The sequence below is a fragment of the Perca flavescens genome, chromosome 24 (genome assembly GCF_004354835.1).
Source record: "Perca flavescens isolate YP-PL-M2 chromosome 24, PFLA_1.0, whole genome shotgun sequence".
NCBI lineage: Eukaryota > Metazoa > Chordata > Actinopteri > Perciformes > Percidae > Perca > Perca flavescens.
In genome coordinates, this window is record NC_041354.1 from 18116966 (window position 1) to 18144465 (window position 27500).

The 27500-nt window shown below is 42.1% G+C and overlaps 2 protein-coding genes across 3 annotated transcripts in view; both read right to left on the reverse strand.

Moving 5' to 3' along the window:
• bzw1a (basic leucine zipper and W2 domains 1a) overlaps window positions 1–5334 on the reverse strand; it is a 13737-nt gene extending 8403 nt beyond the window's left edge. Inside the window, exons 1-4 of the mRNA XM_028572362.1 lie at window positions 5213–5334; window positions 3742–3815; window positions 1151–1327; window positions 445–539 (exon numbers count right to left, since the gene is read on the reverse strand). Of these exons, the coding sequence (XP_028428163.1) occupies window positions 445–539; window positions 1151–1327; window positions 3742–3805 (336 nt within the window). The 5' untranslated portion in view covers window positions 3806–3815; window positions 5213–5334. The remainder of the gene's footprint in view (window positions 1–444; window positions 540–1150; window positions 1328–3741; window positions 3816–5212) is intronic.
• A 413-nt stretch (window positions 5335–5747) lies between these two features.
• The window catches only part of aox6 (aldehyde oxidase 6), a 27336-nt gene continuing 5583 nt past the window's right edge, over window positions 5748–27500 (reverse strand). For both annotated transcript variants that reach the window (XM_028571968.1, XM_028571969.1), the window contains 26 exons: window positions 26888–26980; window positions 26152–26303; window positions 25840–25933; window positions 25581–25690; window positions 19521–19705; window positions 18958–19120; window positions 18241–18324; window positions 17243–17412; window positions 15985–16111; window positions 15564–15686; window positions 15047–15143; window positions 14736–14860; window positions 14099–14232; window positions 11612–11699; window positions 11402–11488; window positions 10475–10666; window positions 10132–10359; window positions 9757–9852; window positions 9486–9614; window positions 9111–9185; window positions 8949–9001; window positions 8109–8223; window positions 7967–8032; window positions 7197–7385; window positions 6896–7063; window positions 5748–6127 (listed from right to left, as the gene is read on the reverse strand). In XM_028571968.1, the coding sequence (XP_028427769.1) occupies window positions 6077–6127; window positions 6896–7063; window positions 7197–7385; window positions 7967–8032; window positions 8109–8223; window positions 8949–9001; window positions 9111–9185; window positions 9486–9614; window positions 9757–9852; window positions 10132–10359; window positions 10475–10666; window positions 11402–11488; window positions 11612–11699; window positions 14099–14232; window positions 14736–14860; window positions 15047–15143; window positions 15564–15686; window positions 15985–16111; window positions 17243–17412; window positions 18241–18324; window positions 18958–19120; window positions 19521–19705; window positions 25581–25690; window positions 25840–25933; window positions 26152–26303; window positions 26888–26980 (3194 nt within the window). In that variant the 3' untranslated portion in view covers window positions 5748–6076. The remainder of the gene's footprint in view (window positions 6128–6895; window positions 7064–7196; window positions 7386–7966; window positions 8033–8108; window positions 8224–8948; window positions 9002–9110; window positions 9186–9485; window positions 9615–9756; window positions 9853–10131; window positions 10360–10474; window positions 10667–11401; window positions 11489–11611; window positions 11700–14098; window positions 14233–14735; window positions 14861–15046; window positions 15144–15563; window positions 15687–15984; window positions 16112–17242; window positions 17413–18240; window positions 18325–18957; window positions 19121–19520; window positions 19706–25580; window positions 25691–25839; window positions 25934–26151; window positions 26304–26887; window positions 26981–27500) is intronic.

A 27500-nucleotide genomic window follows, 5' to 3' on the forward strand; every position in this document is an offset into this window, starting at 1 on the left:
AGTATACAGTGCATATTGGAATGTGTGTCTTAATCGGGGGTTTTACTGCAGTTTGGCTTGCTGTGGTTATTGTACACGCCGACAGTTCAAGCGAGTCCGGCTGAGATAGAGACTCATGTCCAAAAGAAAAGAAACCGCTACTTGGATATCAACATGTTTTGGGATATGAGCCGACCTTTTCTAGAAGCTGGTTGAAGGAATGAAAGAGGGACGCTGAGTTCACACGTTCCAACAAGTCCTCCAACGACTTGTTGGAGCAGATTTCCACCGCTGAAAAACTGTGAAATAATCCTATTTTGCACAGCTACATGTAAAACGGGAATATTAGCCATTAGGTCATTAGCCATGGAAACGGCTTCCTAGGAATGTCGTCTTTTTGGAATAAGGGCAAAACCCGGATTATTATGATTATTATGTCACGGATGGCTGATATTGTATATCTACCTGAGCGTATGCTTGCATTGTTTCCAGGTCTTCTTGTGCCGTGAAGAGGCAGAACTCCGTGCGGGTCAAGTCATCGGATAGAGTCCCGCCCGGGGCTGCAGGAGAGAAAATAAAAATACCAACAAATGAGTCAAAACTGGAGCTACTGGCTTTAATAACACTGCTGGTCTACTTCCTGTCCCCAGCACAGTTTTATGAATTACTTTGTTTTGCTCAATCGCTTACAAAAGATGAATGTCTGCATTCATATGGCTCTTTTCTAGTCTTGGCGACAACTTAAAGCACTTTAATACACTAAGGCTGCCGTGCAAGGTGCCACCTGTCCATTAGATAAACATTCACACATTGGGGGCGAGCGCTTCTGTTCCTTTGACCTGTAGACTGCAGTGGGCCAGGGATCGAACCACCAACCTTACAATTGGTAGACCACCGCTCTACCCTCCTGACCACAGCCCGCCACGTTAACACCTAATACACATGCCTGATCAAAACATTTCTGCATCAGACACCAAAACATAAGCAAAAAGGTTTTAATAATTATTCATTTCCAGTTCCTTACATTCAATTTGTGGTCACAACTAAAATAATGCACAATCATTCAAAATGCATGTGCGTTCATCTCATACTGCTCTTTAGCAGTGTCTGTCAATTGACAATTTTTGATCGGTTTTAAGGCTTTAGTGAAAAATAAGCACGAAGAACTTACCCAGCATCCCGCCAGCCACCAGGATGTCAAAGAGAGTCTCTGCATAGCGACGGTAGTCAAGCTTGGCGCCAGAGGCATCAAGGAATTTCGCAACCGCTTCCAAATCAGAGCCAGTTTGATTCAAGCCTTGTACGATACTTTCTTGAAACTGAGTAGGGTCAAATCTCTCCTTTTCATCTGTGCAAAAAATTAAATAAAAAGGGGATTAGACACATTGGATTCAGAATAAACACTTCATGCAATAAAGACAGATTTGTACACACGCAGAGCAGAAAAGGCGTAAAGGCACTGATATACTTGCCTTTTAACAACACGTAGACAAGCGGCGGCGACGCGCACAGCATTGTTCACATACTTGCCGGGGTAGTTTGCGTGTGTCTGGGGGATTTAACGTCTAACCACTAAGGGCAGATCAGGGCCGTATCATCCCCGGCCGTCACACCAAGACAATAGGCACGTTGGAGATGAGCCAGGCCGGCGATCACTGACAATCACCGTTCAACGCATGCTGGGGGATTGGTGTTCCACTTGCTCCGACATCATTTTAACAGCTACTCTGTCATAATAAAAACTGGATACTGTGTACAAGCGAATATCTGGGTCTGATAACATTTTAATGAAAATCGGACTGACTTGACCGCATGCTCCCGTCCACTTTACAGGCGAGGCGAACAGCCACTGACCTGCCTGTCAGGTGATATACTGCCCCTACGATTGCATCTTGCGGACTCGTAGCGTTTGATTTCTGAAGACGCCAAAGAAACGCAGGATACGTGCGACGGCCATCTTACGTACGCGAATGCGTAGTTAAAAGCCAAGTATAGCTCCTTCTCCTGTTGCTTATTTAGAGAATTCCTCAGCTGAACTGAAAGTTGTTCCATCCCTCCTCGGTGAAGGCCGTCTCAAATAAGGCGGAGCAATTTTATCGATTCTGCGACATAAATTGATTTTTTTACATCTCTATTCACATGCCAGGATTCTGTAGCCTACAGCGATGACCGAGCTCCACACACACAGCTGAGCCGAGATGTGCGTGTTAAAGGTTAAAACACGCAGCACCTGACTGGGAACGATACAGAGTTACCAACGGCTGCTGGGGCAGATGAACTCACGCTGGTCTCTTTTCTGTAAATAGGCTCCAATTAAACCTTCGTGAGTAGAAAGTCAATACTTATCAATGCACTCACCTGTGTAGACTGGCATAAACGTGTAGAAAGCGATATTTCAATCTGCTCAGTCCACCGCGCTGTTTTACCCAAACACAGCTCTACTCTGCAAATAGCAAATTTTTACAAACAAGCTAAAACAAAAGCTGTCGGTTTGTAGTCTAACTGTTTATCTTAGGTTGCTGGGAATCTGGACATTTTGACAAATTCTTGTAAACCTGACTGCTGGCTGAACAAACCAAACCCTCCGCTAGAGCGGACAATCTGGAGCTACTTAATATGCACGTGAATGACGCGATCGTTATGTTCGAGTGATGATGGTTGTATTATTTTGCAACAACATCGTTTCATTGCAAATGAGGCATACATGACGAGTGCATAGCCTGCTTATCAGTCCATTCATCATTAAAGCTGGGCTTTTGGCTTTTCCACGTCAACTTTTTGCTTCAGCCTCTTTGACAGTGACATGTTTACCTGACAACAGCCTCTTTTTCTGCAAGCATTTTCCACCAATCAGGATGCTGCATACTACAATAATGTTTCCATAATCACAGACTTTAACCATCACTCCTCAGTGAACTGCCTCCTAGTCTGAGATCTTTTTCTAGTTAAAGAGCCAGTTATCATTATGGAGTTTCCATGTTTTTTAGGAGTTTGCTCACACTAATACATGTTAAAAAATAGTAGCATTAATTCAGTAAGAAAGTGAAAATTTCGAACAAGAATAGGCGTATTAGGTATAAATTCATTTTATTTTCTTTATTTGAAAGTCCAGCCGCCAGAGTGCTTAGAAAAATTCTGAAAAAAATGTAGTTGATGATCCCTGCTGTAGACTCTGTCCAGTCAGAGACATATTGTGTAATTGAGGTTTTCAATTCAATTAATTAAATCCAAGTAAATGGAATACTCACAAGATGTCACCAAAATCAAATCGGTCCCCTTTAAATCTTTCAGAAAATGATGTAAGTATCGAAATATATCGAATCGTATCGTTGGCTGAATTTCGTGATATATATCGTATCGTGAGCTGAATATCGTGTATCGTATCGTGAGATTAGTGTATCGCTACAGCCCTAGTCTCAAAGCTCAAATTTTTGCTCTGAGGAGCGAGCATCGAGGAGGGATCAAGGACCGAGGAGCTATAGGCGAGGAGAGTAGCTTTCCTGGAAGCTGTGCAGCTGAAGGAGTTGCTAACCCCACCCAAACAGCTGACGTATTCAGAGGAAAGGACGTCTCATCTCTCTAAAAACACATTCCGTCGGTTCCTCTCTCCTCCAGTGATTTCCTTGCGTCTCTCCCGTGCTTCCTCATGGGAGGTAATAAGACGCGAGGAAAGGAGGCACGTGGAGGAGTCGAGAAGGCAATTTATGAGACACGAGAAGCACCCTAAATCTGCACCTTTAAGCAGCAACCGTGAACACAAACCTCTTTTCCTCGTTTTGAACCGCTGGCCAGTTAGCGTCGGCTTTTGCTGCTTTTGATTACTCATAAAAGACACCCTGAAAAAGGACAAAACAGACAGTTAATGATTACTCAAGCTGTAAAGGCTACACATTAACATAAGTCAACACAAATGGTAACTTCAGGGTCTTTTTCAAACCTTTCAACCCTATTTATCCATTTTTTGGTGTCTAAGTGACTTTGACATTGGTCCAGTATGAAGCAAGAAACAAGCTGCAGGAAATGTATGCTAATTAGCACATTGTTCTAGAAATAACGTTTTGTTTTTGTTGCTTTTGGCCATTTTTGTTTTTGAAATGTGTGCAAATTAGCACTAAACATAATAGCACATTTCCACATTTAAGCGCAACATTTCAGAAAAACTTGTAATACAAAAAAGCATCGTACTATTACAAGTAATTAACTCAGTTCCACGCTGATATATTTAAGTTAACATGTTGTCCCTATTCACCTGTTAATGTCTTCCTTTCATAAATAACGTTAGCGTACCAAAGCAAAGGAAGACAACCCGGACAAAGGAATAAAAGAGGAGGTAGAATGGAGCGGGTGGCTGTAATTAATCAGATGGATTAAAGTGTATATTCTTCAGAAGTGTGACCCTGAAGCGGTAAAGTTGTGGTGACTGTTTGGGGGGTAAAGGAGAAATAATCGGCTCTGATATTATGAACTACCGCTGGTTAGCATGTGGCTAATGCTGCATTCAAGTTGTGTTGGAATATTAATCCAAAATAAAGTTCCCGACTGGGAAAATTCACGTCAATTGTTTTGCTCACCTTTATAATACGGTTTTAGGTTGACACATGTAGTTGACATACATTACTTAGACAATTTATTAGAATTACAACTGAAAAAAAAGAAAGTATGAAAGCAATATTTCAGTTAATTTGGAGAAAATAAAATATAAAGCTTCACACTGGGAATAAATCCTGGATCCAGCGGTTGATTAAACGCTCTCAATTAAAAGACAGCACATCTTCTTTATAGCGTCCATGCTGTTTCCACATTAAGATTTAAAGCTCATGAACACGCCACAACGGGAAAATCAGAGGAGCGCTTGAATGCAGCGTAACTCTGGGCCTTACCATGCGCCGAGCCTGCGCTGGTTAGCCGGGCCCGCTAACCATGTACGTTACTTAACTGCCTACGTTACATTATACATAACGCACTAAAAACCAACATGATGCTCAGAGCTGCCACTAAACTTAACTTCCTGTCAAAGGGTCACCACGGAATTTGAATTAATATAGAGACAAGCGTGAGGCAACGGTTATGTGAGCTATAATGAGGCTAACGCTACGTAAAAAGCAGCGCCCATGATGGCAATATCCCCGGGTGAAAAACGTTATTTTACAACGTCTAATCCGACATATTGGCATCTTTACGAGGAGGTTAAGGTGCAAGACACCACCGACACGGTGGAAATACAAGCACTTACCGAATGTTATGCAGATAAAAAACGGTTATTAACCAGGGGAATCAAGCCAAAGTGTCGACTCTCTCTCAGCGGCCCAAACAAAAAGACCTTTCCGTCAGGACTTCCGCAGGCTCCGCCCTCTGCGCATGCGCGATTTAAAGGGGCTTTCCAATGGATGCATTAAGAGTTAAACTTGAATACTCCACACATGGATATCTGTGTTGTAAAACATGTATTAATTATTTTAAGAAAGGAAGGGGGGATAGTACAGTGTATTTTATTTTTACAACCATATCACTACGTATGTATGCAGTTAATTTGATACTTTTAAAAGGCAATTTGATTTATTTATTTTAAATATTGGGTCACAACTGCATCAATTAAAAGGACCACTTATCTATCTCTCTGAGAGAGAGAGTGTGTGTGTGTGTGTGTGTGTGTGTGTGTGTGTGTGTGTGTGTGTGTGTGTGTGTGTGTGTGTGTGGCAAATCAATGCAGCAACCCTCCCTATGTTATGTTATGGGACTATAACGATGAAGACAGAATGAACTGAATGTACAGTGAAGACACACTGGGTTTATTTAACGTGTTCAATAACTGTTATTTATTCTTTCATTATTGAAATGGTATAGTGGTGCTGTAGGATAAGAGCTGGAGCAAAAACAATGAAATACATGTTTTATGTTGAAGCATGTGCTTCTAGCGGCCTGCACGAAAATAAACACTTCATTCATTTGTTGTTTGTTACAAATGTACGTGTAAAGAAAAGTTAATATTGTAGTATTGTAGAGTATAAGTTCATCATGAGTTCATTATTGTTGGTAACAATCAGTTCAGTCAGTCAAGCTTTAGTTTGATTAAATAAACACAAACACAGATTCAGTTTTAGATGTTTAAGGCCCACGGTTTGAAAGATCCTGGTGTGCTGGCTGGAATCTGGAAACAAAACAACAACAACACAAATTAATAAATCAATAGTGGTCTTTTCAATATGCTTTATTATTTGCAATATTTGAACCTGTTTTGACAATATGTTTTCACGTTTTACAGGTACTTTTTGTAAAAGAGTGAAATCCTTTTTTCTAAACCAGAAACCGCTCTGAGATCACTATCACCAAACCCACCAGACTCCCTTTAAATAAATAATCATTTTAGTAAATCTGTAAAATTTGTGATAATTTCAACTAAACCAGAGTTGTGATTGTTGGAACAATGGAAAGATGAACCAAGACCGATTTTCATAGTTTTCAGACACTTAGAATAATAATCTGAGCCTGAAAAAAACAGCACTTTTAGTGGACAGAATTGAAGGTGCACGTTTGCCAGATAACTTACATTGCAGCTTGTTTCTTGTTTAATACTGGACCAGTGTCAAAGATTGTTGTTCCCATCAGACAATTAGACACAAAAACATGGGAGTTTTCCTTATTTTAAGGCAAATTTAAAGGGTACAGCATGTGTGTATACACAGCATAATATATTGGAGGCACGTTAGCGAGTCCACCCTCTCATTGGCTACAGCTCTGCAAAAGTTGACTCTGAGTCAACTTTGGGAGAGTGGTGAACATGCGGGCACTTTCGGCCGCCGCCAGCAGACTTTGTTCATACCGCTGTTCTCATAGGGGATGAACTGAAACGCTCCTCTCCGCCGTTATTTCAGCTGCCTGTGGAAACCCAGCGTTTACGGAGTTTCAGCGTTTTTACCTTCTGAGTGAACGGGGAGGCACAGGCCAGACAGGCCCTCTCTGGTGTCGCGGGGCTGTCCAGGGGAAACGGGCCGACTAAACCGGACTCGGAGCGGGCTGCAGCCACGGCGTCTTTGATGGCGAAGAACACTGAACTGCCCAGGAAGAGGGCGGGTTCTCCAATACCCTGCAGAGTCAAATCATACCCAACATTAGGCCCAGTTCCGACCAAACATGGGCCCATACTGTGACCCCTGACTCTGTGAGGAGTAGATGGCATGGGGGTTGTGGGAGTGTTGTATTGTACCGTGACCCCTGACCTTTGAGGAGTAGATGGCGTGGGGGTTGTGGGAGTCCGGCAGCAGATAAACGTTGAAGCGAAGCGGCACGTCGCAGACCGCAGGGATCTTATACTGAGACGGGCCGCGAGTGTACAGGAGCCCGGAGGGGGAAAACTTCAACTCCTCCAGAGTGTAGAGACCCAAACCCTGCAGGAAGGCTCCCTCAATCTGAGAGGAGGGAGGAAAGGAAGGAAGGGAGGGAGAGAGAGACAAAGGAGAGAGAGAGAAAAAGACAAGGGAGAGAGAGAAAGGAAAGGGAGGGAGAGAGCTCAATGGTGTCTATTGTAAATCACGTTGAGTACATCAGTGTTTCATCTTGGGAAGATAATAATAATAAATCATGCAGTCTAAACTAGGAGGGTAACAGACCTGTGGCCTGTGGCTCTCTAGCTTTGACAAAGAGTTTATTTATCATTGTTCAAGGCCTAAAATGTGTGTCATAGCCTCCAAACGTGTATAAGTTCAGCGCTTTATTCTGTACATTTCGCCGAACCTCAACAGCGATCTTGAGTAGATCCGTAGACTAGCTAAAAAAAAATCTGGCTGGGGATAAGAGAAAGAGAGTCAGAGCAAATGTACGTTAAGTAATGGATCAGGCGGTCCAAAGACAAACGTCACCGTATTAATGAACGCTCATTTAAACCTATGAGTAATGTTGACAGGAACATTTAGACTTAAATAGACTGTTTGACCTTCTTTAAAAGACTTATTCATATTAAAAGGTTGCCTGTCCCCTGGACTAGACCCACCTGGCCAATGTCCATGGAGGGGTTCACACTCCTACCAATGTCCATCACAATGTCCGTCCTCACCGCCTACGAGACACAAAACAACGTTCTTTCAGATTGTGAAGCTTTTCCTGGGTTACGGGGGGATGGTGAAGGTTCTGACCCTGTAGTCTCCTGTGAGGCAGTCCAGCTCCACCTCGCAGAAACACGCTCCAAATGTGAAGTAAGCGTAGGGCCGCCCAGCCATCTTGTCCCAGTCCATGTGAAGGTCCGGGCCTCTGGGGACACACAGGAGGAGGGTAAGGGCCGTCCACACCAAGAACCAGAACCAGAACTATAATAGATGGGTAGGTAGGTAGGTAGGTACTGTAGGTAAGAAGGTAGGTAGGAACTAGAATTTCTTTTTAAACTATACATTTAAAGTTATATAGTTATCATTCTTGGTGTGGAAATCACTGGATAAATAAACAGATCAAATCAGACTCAGGCTACGTTTCCCCCCTCTCATTCCCCCTCCTCTGGTGTTCCCCCCCTCTCATTCCCCCTGCTCTGGTGTTCTTCCCCTCTCATTCCCCCTGCTCTGGTGTTTCCCCCCTCTCATTCCCCCTGCTCTGGTGTTTCCCCCCTCTCATTCCCCCTGCTCTGGTGTTCCCCACTCTCATTCCCCCCTGCTCTGGTGTTTCCCCCCTCTCATTCCCCTGCTCTGGTGTTCCCCCTCTCATTCCCCTGCTCTGGTGTTCCCCCTCTCATTCCCCCTGCTCTGGTGTTCCCCCTCTCATTCCCCCTGCTCTGGTGTTCCCCCCTCTCATTCCCCCTCCACGCTGCCTCCTGTTTATGTCCAGTATACCAGGATGTTGATGAGGTATGAGGCTTGGGGGTGTTAGTTTCAACAGAGATTAGTTCTTCTACTGGAGATAAAAACACTTGGTGCACAGAGATCACTTTTGGTTCAAAACTCAAACACTTAAAAACAAAAAGGTGGCGGAGGAGTTTTTGGGCGTACCTGTAGAATCCAGTTGCTGATAAACTGATTTTGTCAAAAAATGCTGCTTTGACCTGAGGTACAAATTAAAGAAATATTTGTTATTTAAAATGCTGGAAATTCAAAATTTTCCACCACAGCAATCCCTGGTAATTCATGGTTTCCACTCTGTTCAAATCGTACCCAACTCTCCCATGATCCTTTGGGGTTCTTCTGCCTGATTGGCTCCAGTCGCTGGTACAGAGTCTGGCAGGCGTTCTGAATCAAAGACACATTTAAACTAGCATTTTTCTCATACAGAATATTCAGCGTACTGTTATCCACAGATGTAATAAAGAATAAAGATACGGGGACCCATTTCCTGCCTTTTCTACATAAGTTTAGGGACCAAGATGATACAAAATCCAGGAAATAATGTTGATCATATTGATACATTCTGCCAGAAAGAAAAGTACTAAACTACCTATAAAAGAAGAGGTCTTACTTTCTTTATTGTTTAATACAGGGGCCTTGAGAGATTCATTTTATAGAGTCAGAAATGTTTACACCCTATCTCACCCGGACCGCCATGCCGTTAGCGTCTGTGCCGTAGGAGGCGGCCGACGGGCAGGTGTTGGGAACCGTGTTGGTGCTGGTTTCACTGATGTAGATCTTAGAGGGGGGGATACCAAGCTCCCGACTCGCCACCTACACAGGAAACAGGAAACGAGAAACAGTGAACAAAGCCCCAGCTGATGTTCATTTCTTCATTTATGGAATTTGAATGTTTTGGAGCATCGTGCCGAGCAGGTGGCCAATAAAAGAGGTAGATTACAGATTGCTTTGTCACCTGTTGCATTTTAGTGTGGAGTCCCTGCCCCATCTCCGTCCCGCCGTGGGAGACCAGAACAGATCCGTCTTTATAGACGTGGACCAGAGCTGCAGCCTACACACACACACACACACACACACACACACACACACACACACACACACACACACACACACACACACACACACACACACACACACACACACACACACACACACACACACACACACACACACACACACACACACACACACACACACACACACACACACACACACGGGCCGACGGGCAGGTGTTGTGCAAAAAGTTTAAAAATGAAAAAGGATATATAGAAAGTGCAAATATGGAAACAACCAGAAAAGTGGTATCAGTGCGAGAGTAAAACCGACAAACCTGGTTTAAGAAGCTCTCTGCAAATGCGATCCCGTATTTAATGGGTACGATGGCCACCCCTCTCTTCTTCCAGCGGTTGTCCTGGTTAAAGCGGTCAGTGGCTCTGCGGCGTGCGGCGTAGTCGCTCTTTTCCTTACACTGGTCCCAGCAGCGCCGCAGGTTCTCTGGGCTGAACTCCAACCCATAGTGGGTGACGGACGGTCCCTGGTACATGTTGATCTCCCGGATCTGAAATAAGCGTAAAAAAGATGATGTAAAATGTCAAGAGAAAAGTGTAAAAAAAATATCGGAAAAAGTGTTTTTTCAACGCTGAACCCTGCAGCGTATGGCGGGGGAATACCACCTGGTCTGCAGGGCGTCCCAGCACCATGGCAACGTCGTTGAGCATGTTCTCCAGGACCATGATGCTCTGGGGCACGCCGAACCCCCTGAAGGCGGTGTTGGAGGGCAGATTGGTCCGGCAAGCGGCGCCGTGGCCTCGCAGGTTGGGGATGTCATAGGCGTTGTCGATGTGGAGCAGAATCTTCTCTACCACCTGCAAGAAGAAGGAAACTCATGACTACATCATACTTTCTTTTTGTTTGTGTAAGTGACTGATGGGAACACCAATCTCTTAAATTGGTCCAGTATTGAGAGAGAACAATGTGACCGGCATCGTCCGTTAGCGTCCACTAAAAGTTCTGTTGTTGCCGCTGACAGACTCTGATCATTATTCTAAGTGTCTGACAACATTATGGAGAGAGATAGACCTTTTTGTTACAGAGTAAGATCCTCTTTGTTTAACCAGCTCCAAGATTGCTATCGCTATACCAACCAGACTCCATTTAAAAAAACTACTTTTAGCGTGTGTAGAGCCAGCATATTTTCATGTTTATTTCAACCAAACCAGAGTGGTGATTGTTGGAACAGTGGAAGGATGAACCAAGACGGCTTTTCATGGTTGCATTTTGTGTCTCTTGACTTTGAATAAAGTAGGTTTTTTACGATGATAAAATTACAGTTTATTTACATGAAGACTGGCGGGTTAAGCAATAGCAATTTCACAGATGTTTATATCTTTACAAAAAAAGGATCTTACTCAAAGATCCTACAAAAAGGTCTAGCTCTGTAGGGATCCTTTCCATAATGTTGTCAGAATAATAATCTGAGCCTATCAGGGGAAAAAACTTTTAGTGGACGAAAATTGAAGCTGCGCTTAACTTACATTGCAGCTTGTTTTGAACTGTTAATCGTTAACATCCCTACTTGATATTAAAGCCCTTTTACCCACCAGAGGAGATTCATCCACAGTGTTGCCAGCGTTGGTGTAGTACTGCATATCTGCAGCCATGATCCTTCCATCATTCATGAAACCCACCTGGAACAAACAACCATCAGGTAGCTGAACATCTTCGCTGACAAACAACAACAACAACTCGGCTGATGTTGGATCATCTGATCAAGCTGGCTGAAATGAAAGCCAGAGTGTGTGGTTGTATACTTTGTATTTTCCCAGGACGGGGTGACGGGCTCCGCTGATTAGCATGTCCTCTCCTCGCTCCAGGACACAGCGGACTGCACGATTGGTCCTGAACACATGATGCAAAACCCTTTCACATCACTTTTTTTATTGTTAAAAGAAAGTTCTCATCCAGTTTGTTGTTGTTGAGTCATTAAAGGGTAACTTTGTTTTTTTTTCAATCCAAGGTTTTTGAGTCTAAGTGACTGATGGGAACAACAATCTTTGACATTGGTCCAGTATTAAGTGAGATCGCTGCAGTCAGCAGTAGAGAAACAAGCTACAATGTAAGTTAATAGGACGATTGCGTACCTTCAATTTACTAAAAAGTTCTGTTTTTGCCGCTGACAGACTCTGATTATTATTCTAAGTGTGTGACAAGATTATGGAAAGGATCCCTACAGAGATGGAGCTTTTAGTAAAGAGTAAGATCCTTTTAGTTTAACATGAAACAGCCCCAAAATCTCCATCACCAAACCCACCAGACTCCATGCAAATAATAGTCTCACAACATTATGGAAAGGGTTTCTAAGGAGTTCGACCTTTCTGTTAAAGAGTAAGATCCTATTTTTAAACATATGAACATCTGCAAAATTGCTATCGCTAAACCCACAAGACTCCATGTAAATAATCAGGACTTTTATCATCGTAACCAGGGCTGGACTGGCCATCTGGCATACCGGGCATTTTCCCGGTGGGCCGACGCACTTTTTGGGCCTTTTTTATTTTTTGGCCGGGCCGGCCCATAAAGAATTCACAGCAGCCCATTGGTTAATTTTCTTTATTGGCACTGGCCTGACTCAATCAAATCCAGGAACCCCCTTCCCCACTCCGGGCCGCAAATTTACGAATCCCACCATGGCCACGCCTCCCGGCCCTGACACACGAGCTGTAATAGTTATGCTGGAAGTTTAGCATCCACGTTAAAATGGACAAAAACGACCACTAAAGTGCAAGGGAGGTGCAGAGAAATTACAGGAGAAAAAGATTAAGAATCTACAGGCGGATTCCTCCAAAAAAATGTTTGGGGCTGTAGTAGCTGCTTCAACATCAGCATTACCTGAAGCCGAGGAGAGAGAAGAGAGAAACAGCATCATGACAGGGAAGAAGCCGCGAGGAGGAGGCGACAGGACCATGGGAGCGAGTGAGGAAAAGATAGTAGGCTAGAGGACGATGTGGTAAGGAGTAGGACTCTCAGGAAGGGAGGGAGGCTCTGTGTGTGTGTGTGTGTGTGTGTGTGTGTGTGTGTGTGTGTGTGTGTGTGTGTGTGCGCGCGACAACAAGCAGTGTGGCTGTAACATTAAAGTTAGTGGCTGTCAGGTAACCTATCTCTTTAAGCTTACATTGAAAATGCTAGCGGTTAGCCTGTTGGCTAGCTGAAAAGTCTGTGATCTCTAAAATCAGTGTTGATACAAGCATCAGTGTTCCTTGAATGGCTTAATTAGCTTCTCTTGTATTGGTGCTCTTTTCCAGGGCATATACTACTCTCAGCTTTATTCTAGCTTTTGGGAAGGGTTATGGTTATGGTTATTGTATTTAGCAGACACTTTTGTCCAAAGCCTCAAAATATGAATCTTACAATAGTTAAAATTTAATTTAAAGTTGCTAAGCCAATATTAAGCAAAATAGTAATAATAACAATACAATATCAAATATCAATAATAAAAATCTATAAAAATACAAATCATAACTCTAAGAATGAATTAATTATTTAAGTGTAAGATCAACAGATACATCTTGACACCCCTCTTGAAGGATCCAAAACTATCACATGAACGCTGAACACTAGGCAACTCATATCATAGAACGCACGCATATTTTAGAGGACTGTCTGCAGGGAATGTGTCTGACCAATCACGGTGGGTGTGGGCTGCCTGGGCCAAAAATGCCAGGGCCGATTTTTTGTCACAGTCCAGCCCTGATCGTAAAACACACTTCATTCAAAGTCGACAGAAACAAAATAAAACCATCAAAAGCCGTCTTGGTTCATCTTTACACTTTTCCAACCATCACAACTTTGGTTTTGGTTGAAATAAACACATAGTTTACAGATTTACATGCGATAATATGTTGGCTCTGTACACACTGAAAGTCCTGATTATTTACATGGACTCTGGTGGAGTTTGGTGATGGGGATTTCGGGGCTCTTTCATGTAAAACTAAAACTTACTCTTTAACTAAAAGGTCTATCTCTGTAGGGATCCTCTCCATAATGTTGTCAGACACTTAGAATAATAATCGGAGTCTGTCAGCAGCAACAACAGAACTTTTAGTGGACGCAGACTGATGCTGAACATTAGTCCTGTAGGGTTACATTACAGCCTGGTTCACGGCTGGCGGTTACAGCGTTCTCGCTCAATACTGGACCCATCAGTCACTTAGACACAAAAACATGGGGAAATAGGGTCCAGGTAAAAATAAAAAAGCCAAAGTTACCCATATTAGCATATTCAGTCCATTGTGACTTACTTCCACGCAGCCACAGCGGTAATACAAGCCAGCGTCGCCGTTTTAACGACTTTCCCGCCGAAAGCTCCGCCTATTCTTTTGACGTGACAGGTGACTCTGTTGGATGGGATGCCCAACACCTCCGCGATTGCATCCTGCGGTGAAAACAATAATGGTTAGTATTTCTAACGATGCATTCTCACAGTCTGATACTTCAAGAGTTTTACCACAAACTGAGATTTTCTTCACTCGCTGAATTATCTTTTAAACTGACAAACATCATGATGTGTAATCCATGGCTTCATTCAAACAGGATCAAAACATTATCGGTCTCTCCCCGTTCACTACCGGACACATTTTTACTGAAATAAAGTCCCATGGCTGCGGACACACCGACAGGACTACATCTGCGTCTCCCATCATGCTTTGGGTTTCTGGGACAGAAACATCAACAGGACTACATCTGCGTCTCCCATCATGCTTTGGGTTTCTGTGACAGAAACATCAACAGGACTACATCTGCGTCTCCCATAATGCTTTGTGTTCCTGTGACAGAAACATCAAGTTCAGGTATGGGAATCTGTATCGGGAAGCTGAAAATGGTTTGTGTATCTCAAGTATTTACAGAGTTCATATTTCCGTCAGAGTTTCTGAGTACCTGAGTTCCCGTCGGCCACTGGGTGGAGACGTAAGCGTTGAACTCCGTCTCCTCGCCGACAGGAACTACCAGCATGCTCTGGGTCTCCATGTAGAAATGCTCCTGACCGCCCATCCGAAACTCTCCTGTGGAAACAATCACACAGCGCTTTGGGACCCACGGGACCGATCCAAAAGCCTGTTTCTGTTTCACACAGTACGTTGAATGCTACAGCGACATTATTATTATTATTATTATTATTATTATTATTATCATCATCATCGGTTCAGGTTCTTGTAATTGTTTACAGATGTGAATGTTTCAGACTTTACCTTGATGAACGTGATCCACAGTTTTAAAGGCTTCGGCCACATTTCCTTTCTCAATCATCCTCCGAGGCTCAAAGAAGGACAACTTCTCGCTGGCTTCCTGTCACAGTGAGACACACCATAACAAGCTGGACTGTGTACATCCACAGAAAAATAGTGCCGTGTGTTGGATCTGTTGTGATGACTGTAAAGGGCCATCCACACCAAGAACTACAACCAGAACTGGAACAATGTGAACATTTACACTGCTGGAAGATAACGTTCTGCAAACAGCGACGTCAAGATCACTCCAGCTGATAATACATCACAGCAGACGCTGCAGCGTACGATTACAGGAATATCTGTACTATCTAATATCCTACATATGTGTGGATTCGAGTACATTTTATGAACCAAAAAAAAAGTCTCCCAGCGGTCCCTGGGGAGCTGACACCGCTACCTTTTTTGTCTCTGCATACATGTCTGGGACCTCTCTAGATAGGTTGAACCCAAAGTTGTAGTTGTGGTTCTTGGTGTGTACCTCTACGGTGAACAGCGGCTCCGGCAGGTCTTCGTAGCCAATCTTCACGGCGGCTGCTCCTCGTCTGGCGTGCGCCCTCGTATCAGCGACCACCGCACATATCATCTGGCCGACACACGACACCTGCAGGAAAACACCAAGGGGGACATTGAACTTCCTTCAATGTAAGTAAAATGTATTTACGAAAAGCCTCTTTTCACAGCTAAAGTCACAAAGTGCATTGCAATGACATAGATAGACTTTATGAATGTCAAACTGGAAAATGGCTGTGTTACAGATAGACAGACAGACAGACAGACAGACAGACAGACAGATATGTATAATATCAAATATAAAGTAACCAGCTGCCATCAGTCTGTGAAAAAGGACTCCTGCCACCGGGCTAAACAACTTTTCTGGTATGCACACACTCACGCTGTACCTCGGTCTCAGCGAGCAGCGCCTCTTCATAACCAAACATTTTGCGAACTTTCTGCCCGGGAACATCTTTGGCCGTGATGACGTCGACGACCCCGGGAAGCCGCAGAGCCTCGCTCACATCCAGCCCTCTGTGGGATAACCGAAACATTTCATCAAACCACAAGAGGTTAAAAAGAACATCCTCCCTTCACAGTGTTGGAATGTAACTAGGTACATTTACTCCAGTACACTACTTAAGTATCAGTGTCTCTGTATATCTGTATCAGTGTCTCTGTATATCTGTATCAGTGTCTCTGTATATCTATATCAGTGTCTCTGTATATCTGTATCAGTGTCTCTGTATATCTATATCAGTGTCTCTGTATATCTATATCAGTGTCTCTGTATATCTGTATCAGTGTCTCTGTATATCTGTATCAGTGTCTCTGTATATCTATATCAGTGTCTCTGTATATCTGTATATCTGTATCAGTGTCTCTGTATATCTGTATATCAGTGTCTCTGTATATCTGTACATCAGTGTCTCTGTATATCTATATCAGTGTCTCTGTATATCTGTATCAGTGTCTCTGTATATCTGTATATCAGTGTCTCTGTATATCTATATCAGTGTCTCTGTATATCTGTATATCAGTGTCTCTGTATATCTGTATCAGTGTCTCTGTATATCAGTGTCTCTGTATATCAGTGTCTCTGTATATCTGTACATCAGTGTCTCTGTATATCTGTATCAGTGTCTCTGTATATCTATATCAGTGTCTCTGTATATCTGTATATCTGTATCAGTGTCTCTGTATATCTGTACCAGTGTCTCTGTATATCTATATCAGTGTCTCTGTATATCTGTATCAGTGTCTCTGTATATCTGTAGATCAGTGTCTCTGTATATCTGTACATCAGTGTCTCTGTATATCTGTATCAGTGTCTCTGTATATCTATATCAGTGTCTCTGTATATCTGTATATCAGTGTCTCTGTATATCTGTATATCAGTGTCTCTGTATATCTATATCAGTGTCTCTGTATATCTATATCAGTGTCTCTGTATATCTGCATATCAGTGTCTCTGTATATCTGTACATCAGTGTCTCTGTATCTCTGTACATCAGTGTCTCTGTATATCTATATCAGTGTCTCTGTATATCTGTATCAGTGTGCTAAAGTTTGGATTTTGAAATACCCTGCTAAAAACCCTGGTAACAGAGTATTTTTACAGTGTGGTGTTAGTTCTTCTAGGATCTGAATACTTTTCCTCCTTACGTGATGTTAGCGTGCGCCCGAGAGCTGGTAACCAGAGCCAGGAAGAGCTCTCCGTCTGTTCGGGGGATGTCGTCACAGTACACGGCCTCCCCTGTGGCCTGGCTGATGGCAGAGCGATGCATGATGGGACGCCCCACCGGGTCCTGGTCCCTCTGGTCCTTTGGCACATGCTGAAGAGGGAGAAGACGTTTTATTTACTGGAAGGAAACTCTGCTTACTGCTTAGAAGAAATGTGTCTTTAGAGGGTACCTTTGGTTTGTTTTTTAACCTTATTTCTCTATGTTTTTATGTGTAAGGGACTGATAAGAACAACAATCTTTGACATTGGTCCAGTATTGAGCTAGAACGCTGTAACCGGCAGCCACAGACCGATCTACAATGTAACCCTACAGGACTAATGTTCAGCATCAGTCTACGTCCAGACTGAGTCTGTCAGCGGCAACAACAGAACTTATTATTCTAAGTGTCTGACAACATTATGGAAAGGATCCCTACAGAGATAGACCTTTTTAAAAGAGTAAAACTCTTTCTGCTTTTCCAAAAACAGCTTTGATAGTTTTTTTGATAGTTTTGTTTCTGTCGACTTTGAATGAAGTATGTTTTACGATGCTAAAATCTTTCCATGGAGTCTGGTGGGTTTAGCGATCGCAATTAAGCAGATGTTTTTATTTTTAACAAAAAGGTCTCTCTGTAGGGATCTTTTCCATAATGTTGTCAGACACTTACAATAATAATCTGAGTCTGTCAGCAGCAACAACAGAACTTTTAGGGGATGACAAATTGAGGGTGCACAAATTGCCAAATAACTTACACTGCAGCTTGTGTCTTGTTTAATACTGGACCAATGTCAGAGATTGTTGTCACTTAGACACAAAAACATGAGAACATAGGGTCCCAGTTGAAAACCAAACAAAGTTAACCTGTAAGTTTTTTACAGTGGGTATTAAAAGTGTTTTATCAAACGGTGAAGATGCTTTGAATGCAGGATATCTTCGGACCTGGAACTCCTGCAGGCCCGGTTGGATCTCTCTGGGTAACGGCTGGATCTGCATCGTCTCAGGAAGCTCCTCTGTAATCACATTCTGCACACACAAACTCGTTGTAAGCCTCTGGAACAAATATCTTGCCGTGTTATAATAGCCGTGTTGGAAACCGTTCCCTGTATAGTGTGTTCTCCATGTTGTAGCTGTGTTTGAATTCTCCGCGGTTGATTTCATTCACCATATGGTCCACTATAAAATACCCACAACGCACAGCTTATCTGAGCGTGCATAGGATGTACCCTACATTTAACTCCCGTGTACCACAATGCAACACTGTCGTGTTTTCCTGGAGGAGAAGAAGAAGCAGAAGCACCCGCGGAAACTGAAAAGGAAAAATGGAGTGGGCTTTGGTTTGTAATGAGTGGAAATGTAACATGCAACATATATAATTTACAACCTTTACACTGCTCTTGAGTGCTCGGTCTGTTTCAGGGATGTATTAGAAGTATTTATGTTTTGGTTTGTTTACAAGAGGCCTCCATCACACAAATAACTCATCTCCTGACGCTACAATGTTCAGAAATATTAGTGAAAAGTGTAGAAAAAAAAAAATGCAAAAAAAAAACAACGCAGAAATGTTCAGTTTAGTGTCCGAACTCTGGTTTGGTCATTATAGGGAATAGTGAGTGAATGAGGGAACGGTTTCCAACACAGCGAGTGTTTTATCAGTACCATTTCTCGGAGTTTCTGCAGGACCTCCAGGTAAAATTTAAAGAGAAAGCTGAGCATCAGCGAGCGACGAAATTCCACCTTTCCTCCTGGAGCCGACGGAGGGAGGACCAACTCATCCAGGAGGACGTCGTAGGCCCGGCTGAGGGTCTCATCGTCCCACGGCCTGAAGGAAACACTCTCTCTGGTCAACTCAAGACTCAAGATTCACTCTGCTGTCCCACAAGGTGGGCAGTTTGTCTTGAATAAATGTTGATGTACAACATGACACAAAAACAATACAACAAACCGCAATATTACCCTAATGGTTTGTAAAACACAACACGGTGTCACGCAGTGCTTATAGTTAAATAGCGCTAGGTACAATGTCTCTGAAGTACGTAGCTATACATACAGAAAACAATAAACAATAAATCAAGATGGACATTAAAAAAAAACAGGACACAAATAAGACAGGAGAAGGCAGAAAGCTAGGAATACAGGAAGGAGAGAAAATACTGCTAATCCATCCCAAAAGACAGCGACACTAAAAGCCAGATGAGCCTAAATGATCCCGGCGCTCTAACCGCGTGACGATGGCTGTGCAGGTTTGGATGGCGCTGACGGTGGTCGGTCCCATTCCTCCGTAGTAAATACTGACGTCCTGAACCACGCTGGAGCCCTCTGAGAAAAACACTCGCATCCCAGTGGTCACCGTGGAGAAGGAGCTCTCCTTCCTCGGAGCCTGGCGGTAAACTCGGACTAACTCCCCCTGCAGGACGGGGGAGGGGAGGGGACAGCTGTCAATATGACTGGGACTTGCCACTGTTCATCATACCAAATACTATAATCAGGATGAATCATATTTCTCCATATCTGTTTCAGTATCTCTGTATATCTGTATCTGTGTCTCTTTATATCTGTATATCAGTGTCTCTGTATCTCTGTATCAGTGTCTCTGTATCTCTGTATCAGTGTCTCTGTATATCTGTATCAGTGTCTCTGTATCTCTGTATCAGTGTCTCTGTATCAGTGTCTCTGTATATCTGTATCAGTGTCTCTGTATCTCTGTATCAGTGTCTCTGTATATCTGTATCAGTGTCTCTGTATCTCTGTATCAGTGTCTCTGTATCTCTGTATCAGTGTCTCTGTATCTCTGTATCAGTGTCTCTGTATATCTGTATCAGTGTCTCTGTATCTCTGTATCAGTGTCTCTTTATATCTGTATATCAGTGTCTCTGTATCTCTGTATCAGTGTCTCTGTATATCTGTATCAGTGTCTCTTTATATCTGTATATCAGTGTCTCTGTATCTCTGTATCAGTGTCTCTGTATATCTGTATCAGTGTCTCTGTATATCTGTATCAGTGTCTCTGTATCTCTGTATCAGTGTCTCTGTATATCTGTATCAGTGTCTCTGTATCAGTGTCTCTGTATCTCTGTATCAGTGTCTCTGTATCTCTGTATCAGTGTCTCTGTATTTCTGTATCAGTGTCTCTGTATCAATGTCTCTGTATATCTGTATCAGTGTCTCTGTATCTCTGTATCAGTGTCTCTGTATATCTGTATCTGTGTCTCTTTATATCTGTATATCAGTGTCTCTGTATCTCTGTATCAGTGTCTCTGTATCTCTGTATCAGTGTCTCTGTATCTCTGTATCAGTGTCTCTGTATCTCTGTATCAGTGTCTCTGTATCAATGTCTCTGTATATCTGTATCAGTGTCTCTGTATATCTGTATCAGTGTCTCTGTATATCTGTATCAGTGTATCTGTATATCTGTATCAGTGTCTCTGTATATCTGTATCAGTGTCTCTGTATATCTGTATCAGTGTATCTGTATATCTGTATCAGTGTCTCTGTATATCTGTATCAGTGTCTCTGTATCAGTGTCTCTGTATCTCTGTATCAGTGTCTCTGTATCTCTGTATCAGTGTCTCTGTATTTCTGTATCAGTGTCTCTGTATCAATGTCTCTGTATATCTGTATCAGTGTCTCTGTATCTCTGTATCAGTGTCTCTGTATATCTGTATCTGTGTCTCTTTATATCTGTATATCAGTGTCTCTGTATCTCTGTATCAGTGTCTCTGTATCTCTGTATCAGTGTCTCTGTATCTCTGTATCAGTGTCTCTGTATCAATGTCTCTGTATATCTGTATCAGTGTCTCTGTATATCTGTATCAGTGTCTCTGTATATCTGTATCAGTGTCTCTGTATATCTGTATCAGTGTCTCTGTATATCTGTATCAGTGTATCTGTATATCTGTATCAGTGTCTCTGTATATCTGTATCAGTGTCTCTGTATATCTGTATCAGTGTCTCTGTATATCTGTATCAGTGTCTCTGTATCTCTGTATCAGTGTCTCTTTATATCTGTATATCAGTGTCTCTGTATCTCTGTATCAGTGTCTCTGTATCTCTGTATCAGTGTCTCTGTATCTCTGTATCAGTGTCTCTGTATCTCTGTATCAGTGTCTCTGTATCAATGTCTCTGTATATCTGTATCAGTGTCTCTGTATATCTGTATCAGTGTCTCTGTATCTCTGTATCAGTGTCTCTGTATATCTGTATCTTTGTCTCTTTATATCTGTATATCAGTGTCTCTGTATCTCTGTATCAGTGTCTCTGTATCTCTGTATCAGTGTCTCTGTATCTCTGTATCAGTGTCTCTGTATCAGTGTCTCTGTATATCTGTATCAGTGTCTCTGTATATCTGTATCAGTGTCTCTGTATATCTGTATCAGTGTCTCTGTATCTCTGTATCAGTGTCTCTGTATATCTGTATCTGTGTCTCTTTATATCTGTATATCAGTGTCTCTGTATCTCTGTATCAGTGTCTCTGTATCTCTGTATCAGTGTCTCTGTATCTCTGTATCAGTGTCTCTGTATCAGTGTCTCTGTATATCTGTATCAGTGTCTCTGTATATCTGTATCAGTGTCTCTGTATATCTGTATCAGTGTCTCTGTATATCTGTATCAGTGTCTCTGTATCTCTGTATCAGTGTCTCTGTATCTCTGTATCAGTGTCTCTGTATCTCTGTATCAGTGTCTCTGTATCAATGTCTCTGTATATCTGTATCAGTGTCTCTGTATATCTGTATCAGTGTCTCTGTATATCTGTATCAGTGTCTCTGTATCAGTGTATCTGTATATCTGTATCAGTGTCTCTGTATATCTGTATCAGTGTCTCTGTATATCTGTATCAGTGTATCTGTATATCTGTATCAGTGTCTCTGTATATCTGTATCAGTGTCTCTGTATCAGTGTCTCTGTATCTCTGTATCAGTGTCTCTATCCTCTGTATCAGTGTCTCTGTATTTCTGTATCAGTGTCTCTGTATCAATGTCTCTGTATATCTGTATCAGTGTCTCTGTATCTCTGTATCAGTGTCTCTGTATATCTGTATCTGTGTCTCTTTATATCTGTATATCAGTGTCTCTGTATCTCTGTATCAGTGTCTCTGTATCTCTGTATCAGTGTCTCTGTATCTCTGTATCAGTGTCTCTGTATCTCTGTATCAGTGTCTCTGTATCAATGTCTCTGTATATCTGTATCAGTGTCTCTGTATATCTGTATCAGTGTCTCTGTATATCTGTATCAGTGTCTCTGTATATCTGTATCAGTGTCTCTGTATATCTGTATCAGTGTATCTGTATATCTGTATCAGTGTCTCTGTATCAATGTCTCTGTATATCTGTATCAGTGTCTCTGTATATCTGTATCAGTGTCTCTGTATCTCTGTATCAGTGTCTCTGTATATCTGTATCTGTGTCTCTTTATATCTGTATATCAGTGTCTCTGTATCTCTGTATCAGTGTCTCTGTATCTCTGTATCAGTGTCTCTGTATCTCTGTATCAGTGTCTGTATCAGTGTCTCTGTATATCTGTATCAGTGTCTCTGTATATCTGTATCAGTGTCTCTGTATATCTGTATCAGTGTCTCTGTATCTCTGTATCAGTGTCTCTGTATATCTGTATCTGTGTCTCTTTATATCTGTATATCAGTGTCTCTGTATCTCTGTATCAGTGTCTCTGTATATCTGTATCAGTGTCTCTGTATCAGTGTCTCTGTATCTCTGTATCAGTGTCTCTGTATCTCTGTATCAGTGTCTCTGTATTTCTGTATCAGTGTCTCTGTATCAATGTCTCTGTATATCTGTATCAGTGTCTCTGTATCTCTGTATCAGTGTCTCTGTATATCTGTATCTGTGTCTCTTTATATCTGTATATCAGTGTCTCTGTATCTCTGTATCAGTGTCTCTGTATCTCTGTATCAGTGTCTCTGTATCTCTGTATCAGTGTCTCTGTATCAATGTCTCTGTATATCTGTATCAGTGTCTCTGTATATCTGTATCAGTGTCTCTGTATATCTGTATCAGTGTCTCTGTATATCTGTATCAGTGTCTCTGTATATCTGTATCAGTGTATCTGTATATCTGTATCAGTGTCTCTGTATATCTGTATCAGTGTCTCTGTATATCTGTATCAGTGTCTCTGTATATCTGTATCAGTGTCTCTGTATCTCTGTATCAGTGTCTCTTTATATCTGTATATCAGTGTCTCTGTATCTCTGTATCAGTGTCTCTGTATCTCTGTATCAGTGTCTCTGTATCTCTGTATCAGTGTCTCTGTATCCTGTATCAGTGTCTCTGTATCAATGTCTCTGTATATCTGTATCAGTGTCTCTGTATATCTGTATCAGTGTCTCTGTATCTCTGTATCAGTGTCTCTGTATATCTGTATCTTTGTCTCTTTATATCTGTATATCAGTGTCTCTGTATCTCTGTATCAGTGTCTCTGTATCTCTGTATCAGTGTCTCTGTATCTCTGTATCAGTGTCTCTGTATCAGTGTCTCTGTATATCTGTATCAGTGTCTCTGTATATCTGTATCAGTGTCTCTGTATATCTGTATCAGTGTCTCTGTATCTCTGTATCAGTGTCTCTGTATATCTGTATCTGTGTCTCTTTATATCTGTATATCAGTGTCTCTGTATCTCTGTATCAGTGTCTCTGTATCTCTGTATCAGTGTCTCTGTATCTCTGTATCAGTGTCTCTGTATCAGTGTCTCTGTATATCTGTATCAGTGTCTCTGTATATCTGTATCAGTGTCTCTGTATATCTGTATCAGTGTCTCTGTATATCTGTATCAGTGTCTCTGTATCTCTGTATCAGTGTCTCTGTATCTCTGTATCAGTGTCTCTGTATCTCTGTATCAGTGTCTCTGTATCAATGTCTCTGTATATCTGTATCAGTGTCTCTGTATATCTGTATCAGTGTCTCTGTATATCTGTATCAGTGTCTCTGTATCAGTGTATCTGTATATCTGTATCAGTGTCTCTGTATATCTGTATCAGTGTCTCTGTATATCTGTATCAGTGTATCTGTATATCTGTATCAGTGTCTCTGTATATCTGTATCAGTGTCTCTGTATCAGTGTCTCTGTATCTCTGTATCAGTGTCTCTGTATCTCTGTATCAGTGTCTCTGTATTTCTGTATCAGTGTCTCTGTATCAATGTCTCTGTATATCTGTATCAGTGTCTCTGTATCTCTGTATCAGTGTCTCTGTATATCTGTATCTGTGTCTCTTTATATCTGTATATCAGTGTCTCTGTATCTCTGTATCAGTGTCTCTGTATCTCTGTATCAGTGTCTCTGTATCTCTGTATCAGTGTCTCTGTATCTCTGTATCAGTGTCTCTGTATCAATGTCTCTGTATATCTGTATCAGTGTCTCTGTATATCTGTATCAGTGTCTCTGTATATCTGTATCAGTGTCTCTGTATATCTGTATCAGTGTCTCTGTATATCTGTATCAGTGTATCTGTATATCTGTATCAGTGTCTCTGTATCAATGTCTCTGTATATCTGTATCAGTGTCTCTGTATATCTGTATCAGTGTCTCTGTATCTCTGTATCAGTGTCTCTGTATATCTGTATCTGTGTCTCTTTATATCTGTATATCAGTGTCTCTGTATCTCTGTATCAGTGTCTCTGTATCTCTGTATCAGTGTCTCTGTGTCTCTGTCTCTGTATCAGTGTCTCTGTATCAGTGTCTCTGTATATCTGTATCAGTGTCTCTGTATATCTGTATCAGTGTCTCTGTATATCTGTATCAGTGTCTCTGTATCTCTGTATCAGTGTCTCTGTATATCTGTATCTGTGTCTCTTTATATCTGTATATCAGTGTCTCTGTATCTCTGTATCAGTGTCTCTGTATCTCTGTATCAGTGTCTCTGTATCTCTGTATCAGTGTCTCTGTATCAGTGTCTCTGTATATCTGTATCAGTGTCTCTGTATATCTGTATCAGTGTCTCTGTATATCTGTATCAGTGTCTCTGTATATCTGTATCAGTGTCTCTGTATATCTGTATCAGTGTCTCTGTATATCTGTATCAGTGTCTCTGTACATCTGTACATCTGTGTCTCTGTGTCCCAACCGGCAGCGGCAGATGGCTGCCCACCAAAAGCCAGATTCTGTCTGAGTTACCTGCCGGTAAAAATTCTTGCTCTTGGGGGGGAATTGTTGTGTCTTTGTAAATGATAGAGTGTGGTCTAGACCTACTCTATCTGTAAAGTGTCCTTTTGACACTATGAATACAATTGAAATTTTATCCAGAGAACAGGGTTCAAAGTTATTATATTAAGTACCTTTCTGGAGAAGGGAATGAAGACGGACACAACAATCTCCTCTGGCTTCAGGATGGTTTTCCCAAAGCTCACAAAGAAGTCTCTGTTCAGAGGAACCTCCCGTCTTCCTCCTGGCGGAATCAGACACAACGGCACGTTAATCAGCAGAGAAGAAAAAAAGCAAAAACATGTCTTGGTATGAATCAAATTTTTTTTCTATACAGTCTCAACAGCAGAGATTCTTCCTGGAAGCTGTCAAAAACAAAAACTATCACATTACCGTTTGAAATGACGCTCACTTTGCAGTTCCCAGCGGCCAAAACGGGGTTGAGGTCCGAGTTTGGGTACGCACTCATGATGTTGCCCCCAAGAGACTAAACAAGACCACACACACACACACACACACACACACACACACACACACACACACACACACACACACACACACACACACACACACACACACACACACACACACACACACACACACACACACACACACACACACACACACACGATAAGATATTCCTTTTCTAACCAAAACGTAGCGGTGTAGATGTAGCATAAATTCCTGCGTGTGAGGTCCACCTACGGCAACGTTACGGATCTGCAGGCTTCCCACGTTCCCCAGCTGTTGGCTCAGGGCCCGGAACACTTCCGTCTTCTCCTCCGGAAACTGAGGAAGCAGCTTCTCCAAAAGAGAGCGAACCTCGGTGAGACTGCAGCCCGCTCCCACCCACACCCCTGCGGAGGAACCAACAAAGCTAAAAGCTCTTTTCCTACATGTCTGGGGGGGTTGACCAACCTCCGGGACATTCATAAAAAATCCCTGGTTGTCCATTACAAAAACCAGAAATGGTTTGTACTTGCAGGAAGAATTGTTAGCTGTGTTGGAAAGCGTTCCCTCCCTCACTATTCCCTGTATAGTGTTTATTAAATAGTAAACTATATAGAGAAAGACCAAACCAGATTTCAGACACTCACTGATCATTTCTAAACATGGTAGTCAGTAGATGCTCCGGTTATTTGCATCATGTAAACAAACCGAAAAATACTTTCAGAGTGTTTGTTACTTTTACTTTAGTTTGTTTCAAGCGAGCACTAGTATTATATATGTGACATTTCCACTGTTTAGAAACCAAAGCCTGCTCCATTTTTCCTATTCAGTTGCCGCAAAATTGCCAGTGCATTGTGGATATTTTATAGTGGACCACATAGTGAATGAAGTAGAACACCACTATAAGATGGAGAACTATACAGGGAATTATTTCTGTGATAGGGAACGGTTTCCAACACACCATCAAAGTACAAAGGGGGGCGTTACCCACCGTGTGGCGTCTGAGTGACTTCAAACAGATCCAGAACTCTGGTTGGCGATATGATCAGCGGATGCAAGGCGCCTTTGAACTTTATATCTGGACCTTCAACGCAAAGCACAGAGACCAGAGTTTAGATAAACTGGGACAATAGATACCTCAATACCACACCAGATCCAGTCTTGAAAAAGGCATTTTGTTGAGAGATTTTAAAAGATTTTAAAAAGGACTTTTCTTTAGTTTTGTCATCGTCTGAAAAAAGACAACATCTTTTTCTAGTTTGGAATTAAATATGTCAGGTTTATGAACCTGAATATTGCCATAACCAATACAACTCAAATAGGCATCTTCCAAAAACATTCCCACATCATTAAAAACACCTGTAGGGCTGCACTCGAAATCGGTTTTTAATCTCCTTTTTCAATGTTTCCATCGCCTTTTTTGACTCTTGAACATCTCCTCTCCTTCTTTCCGCTGCCTTCACATACACGAGAAATTGGAGTTGGAAGTTGGCAGGAAGAGCAGAAGCTGGGTGAATGAACTTTAGCGCTGCCCTACAGTACGTTAACGTTACTGTCAACGGGAAACATCACTGGCTCTATCACTGCACAAACTACGTTTCAAC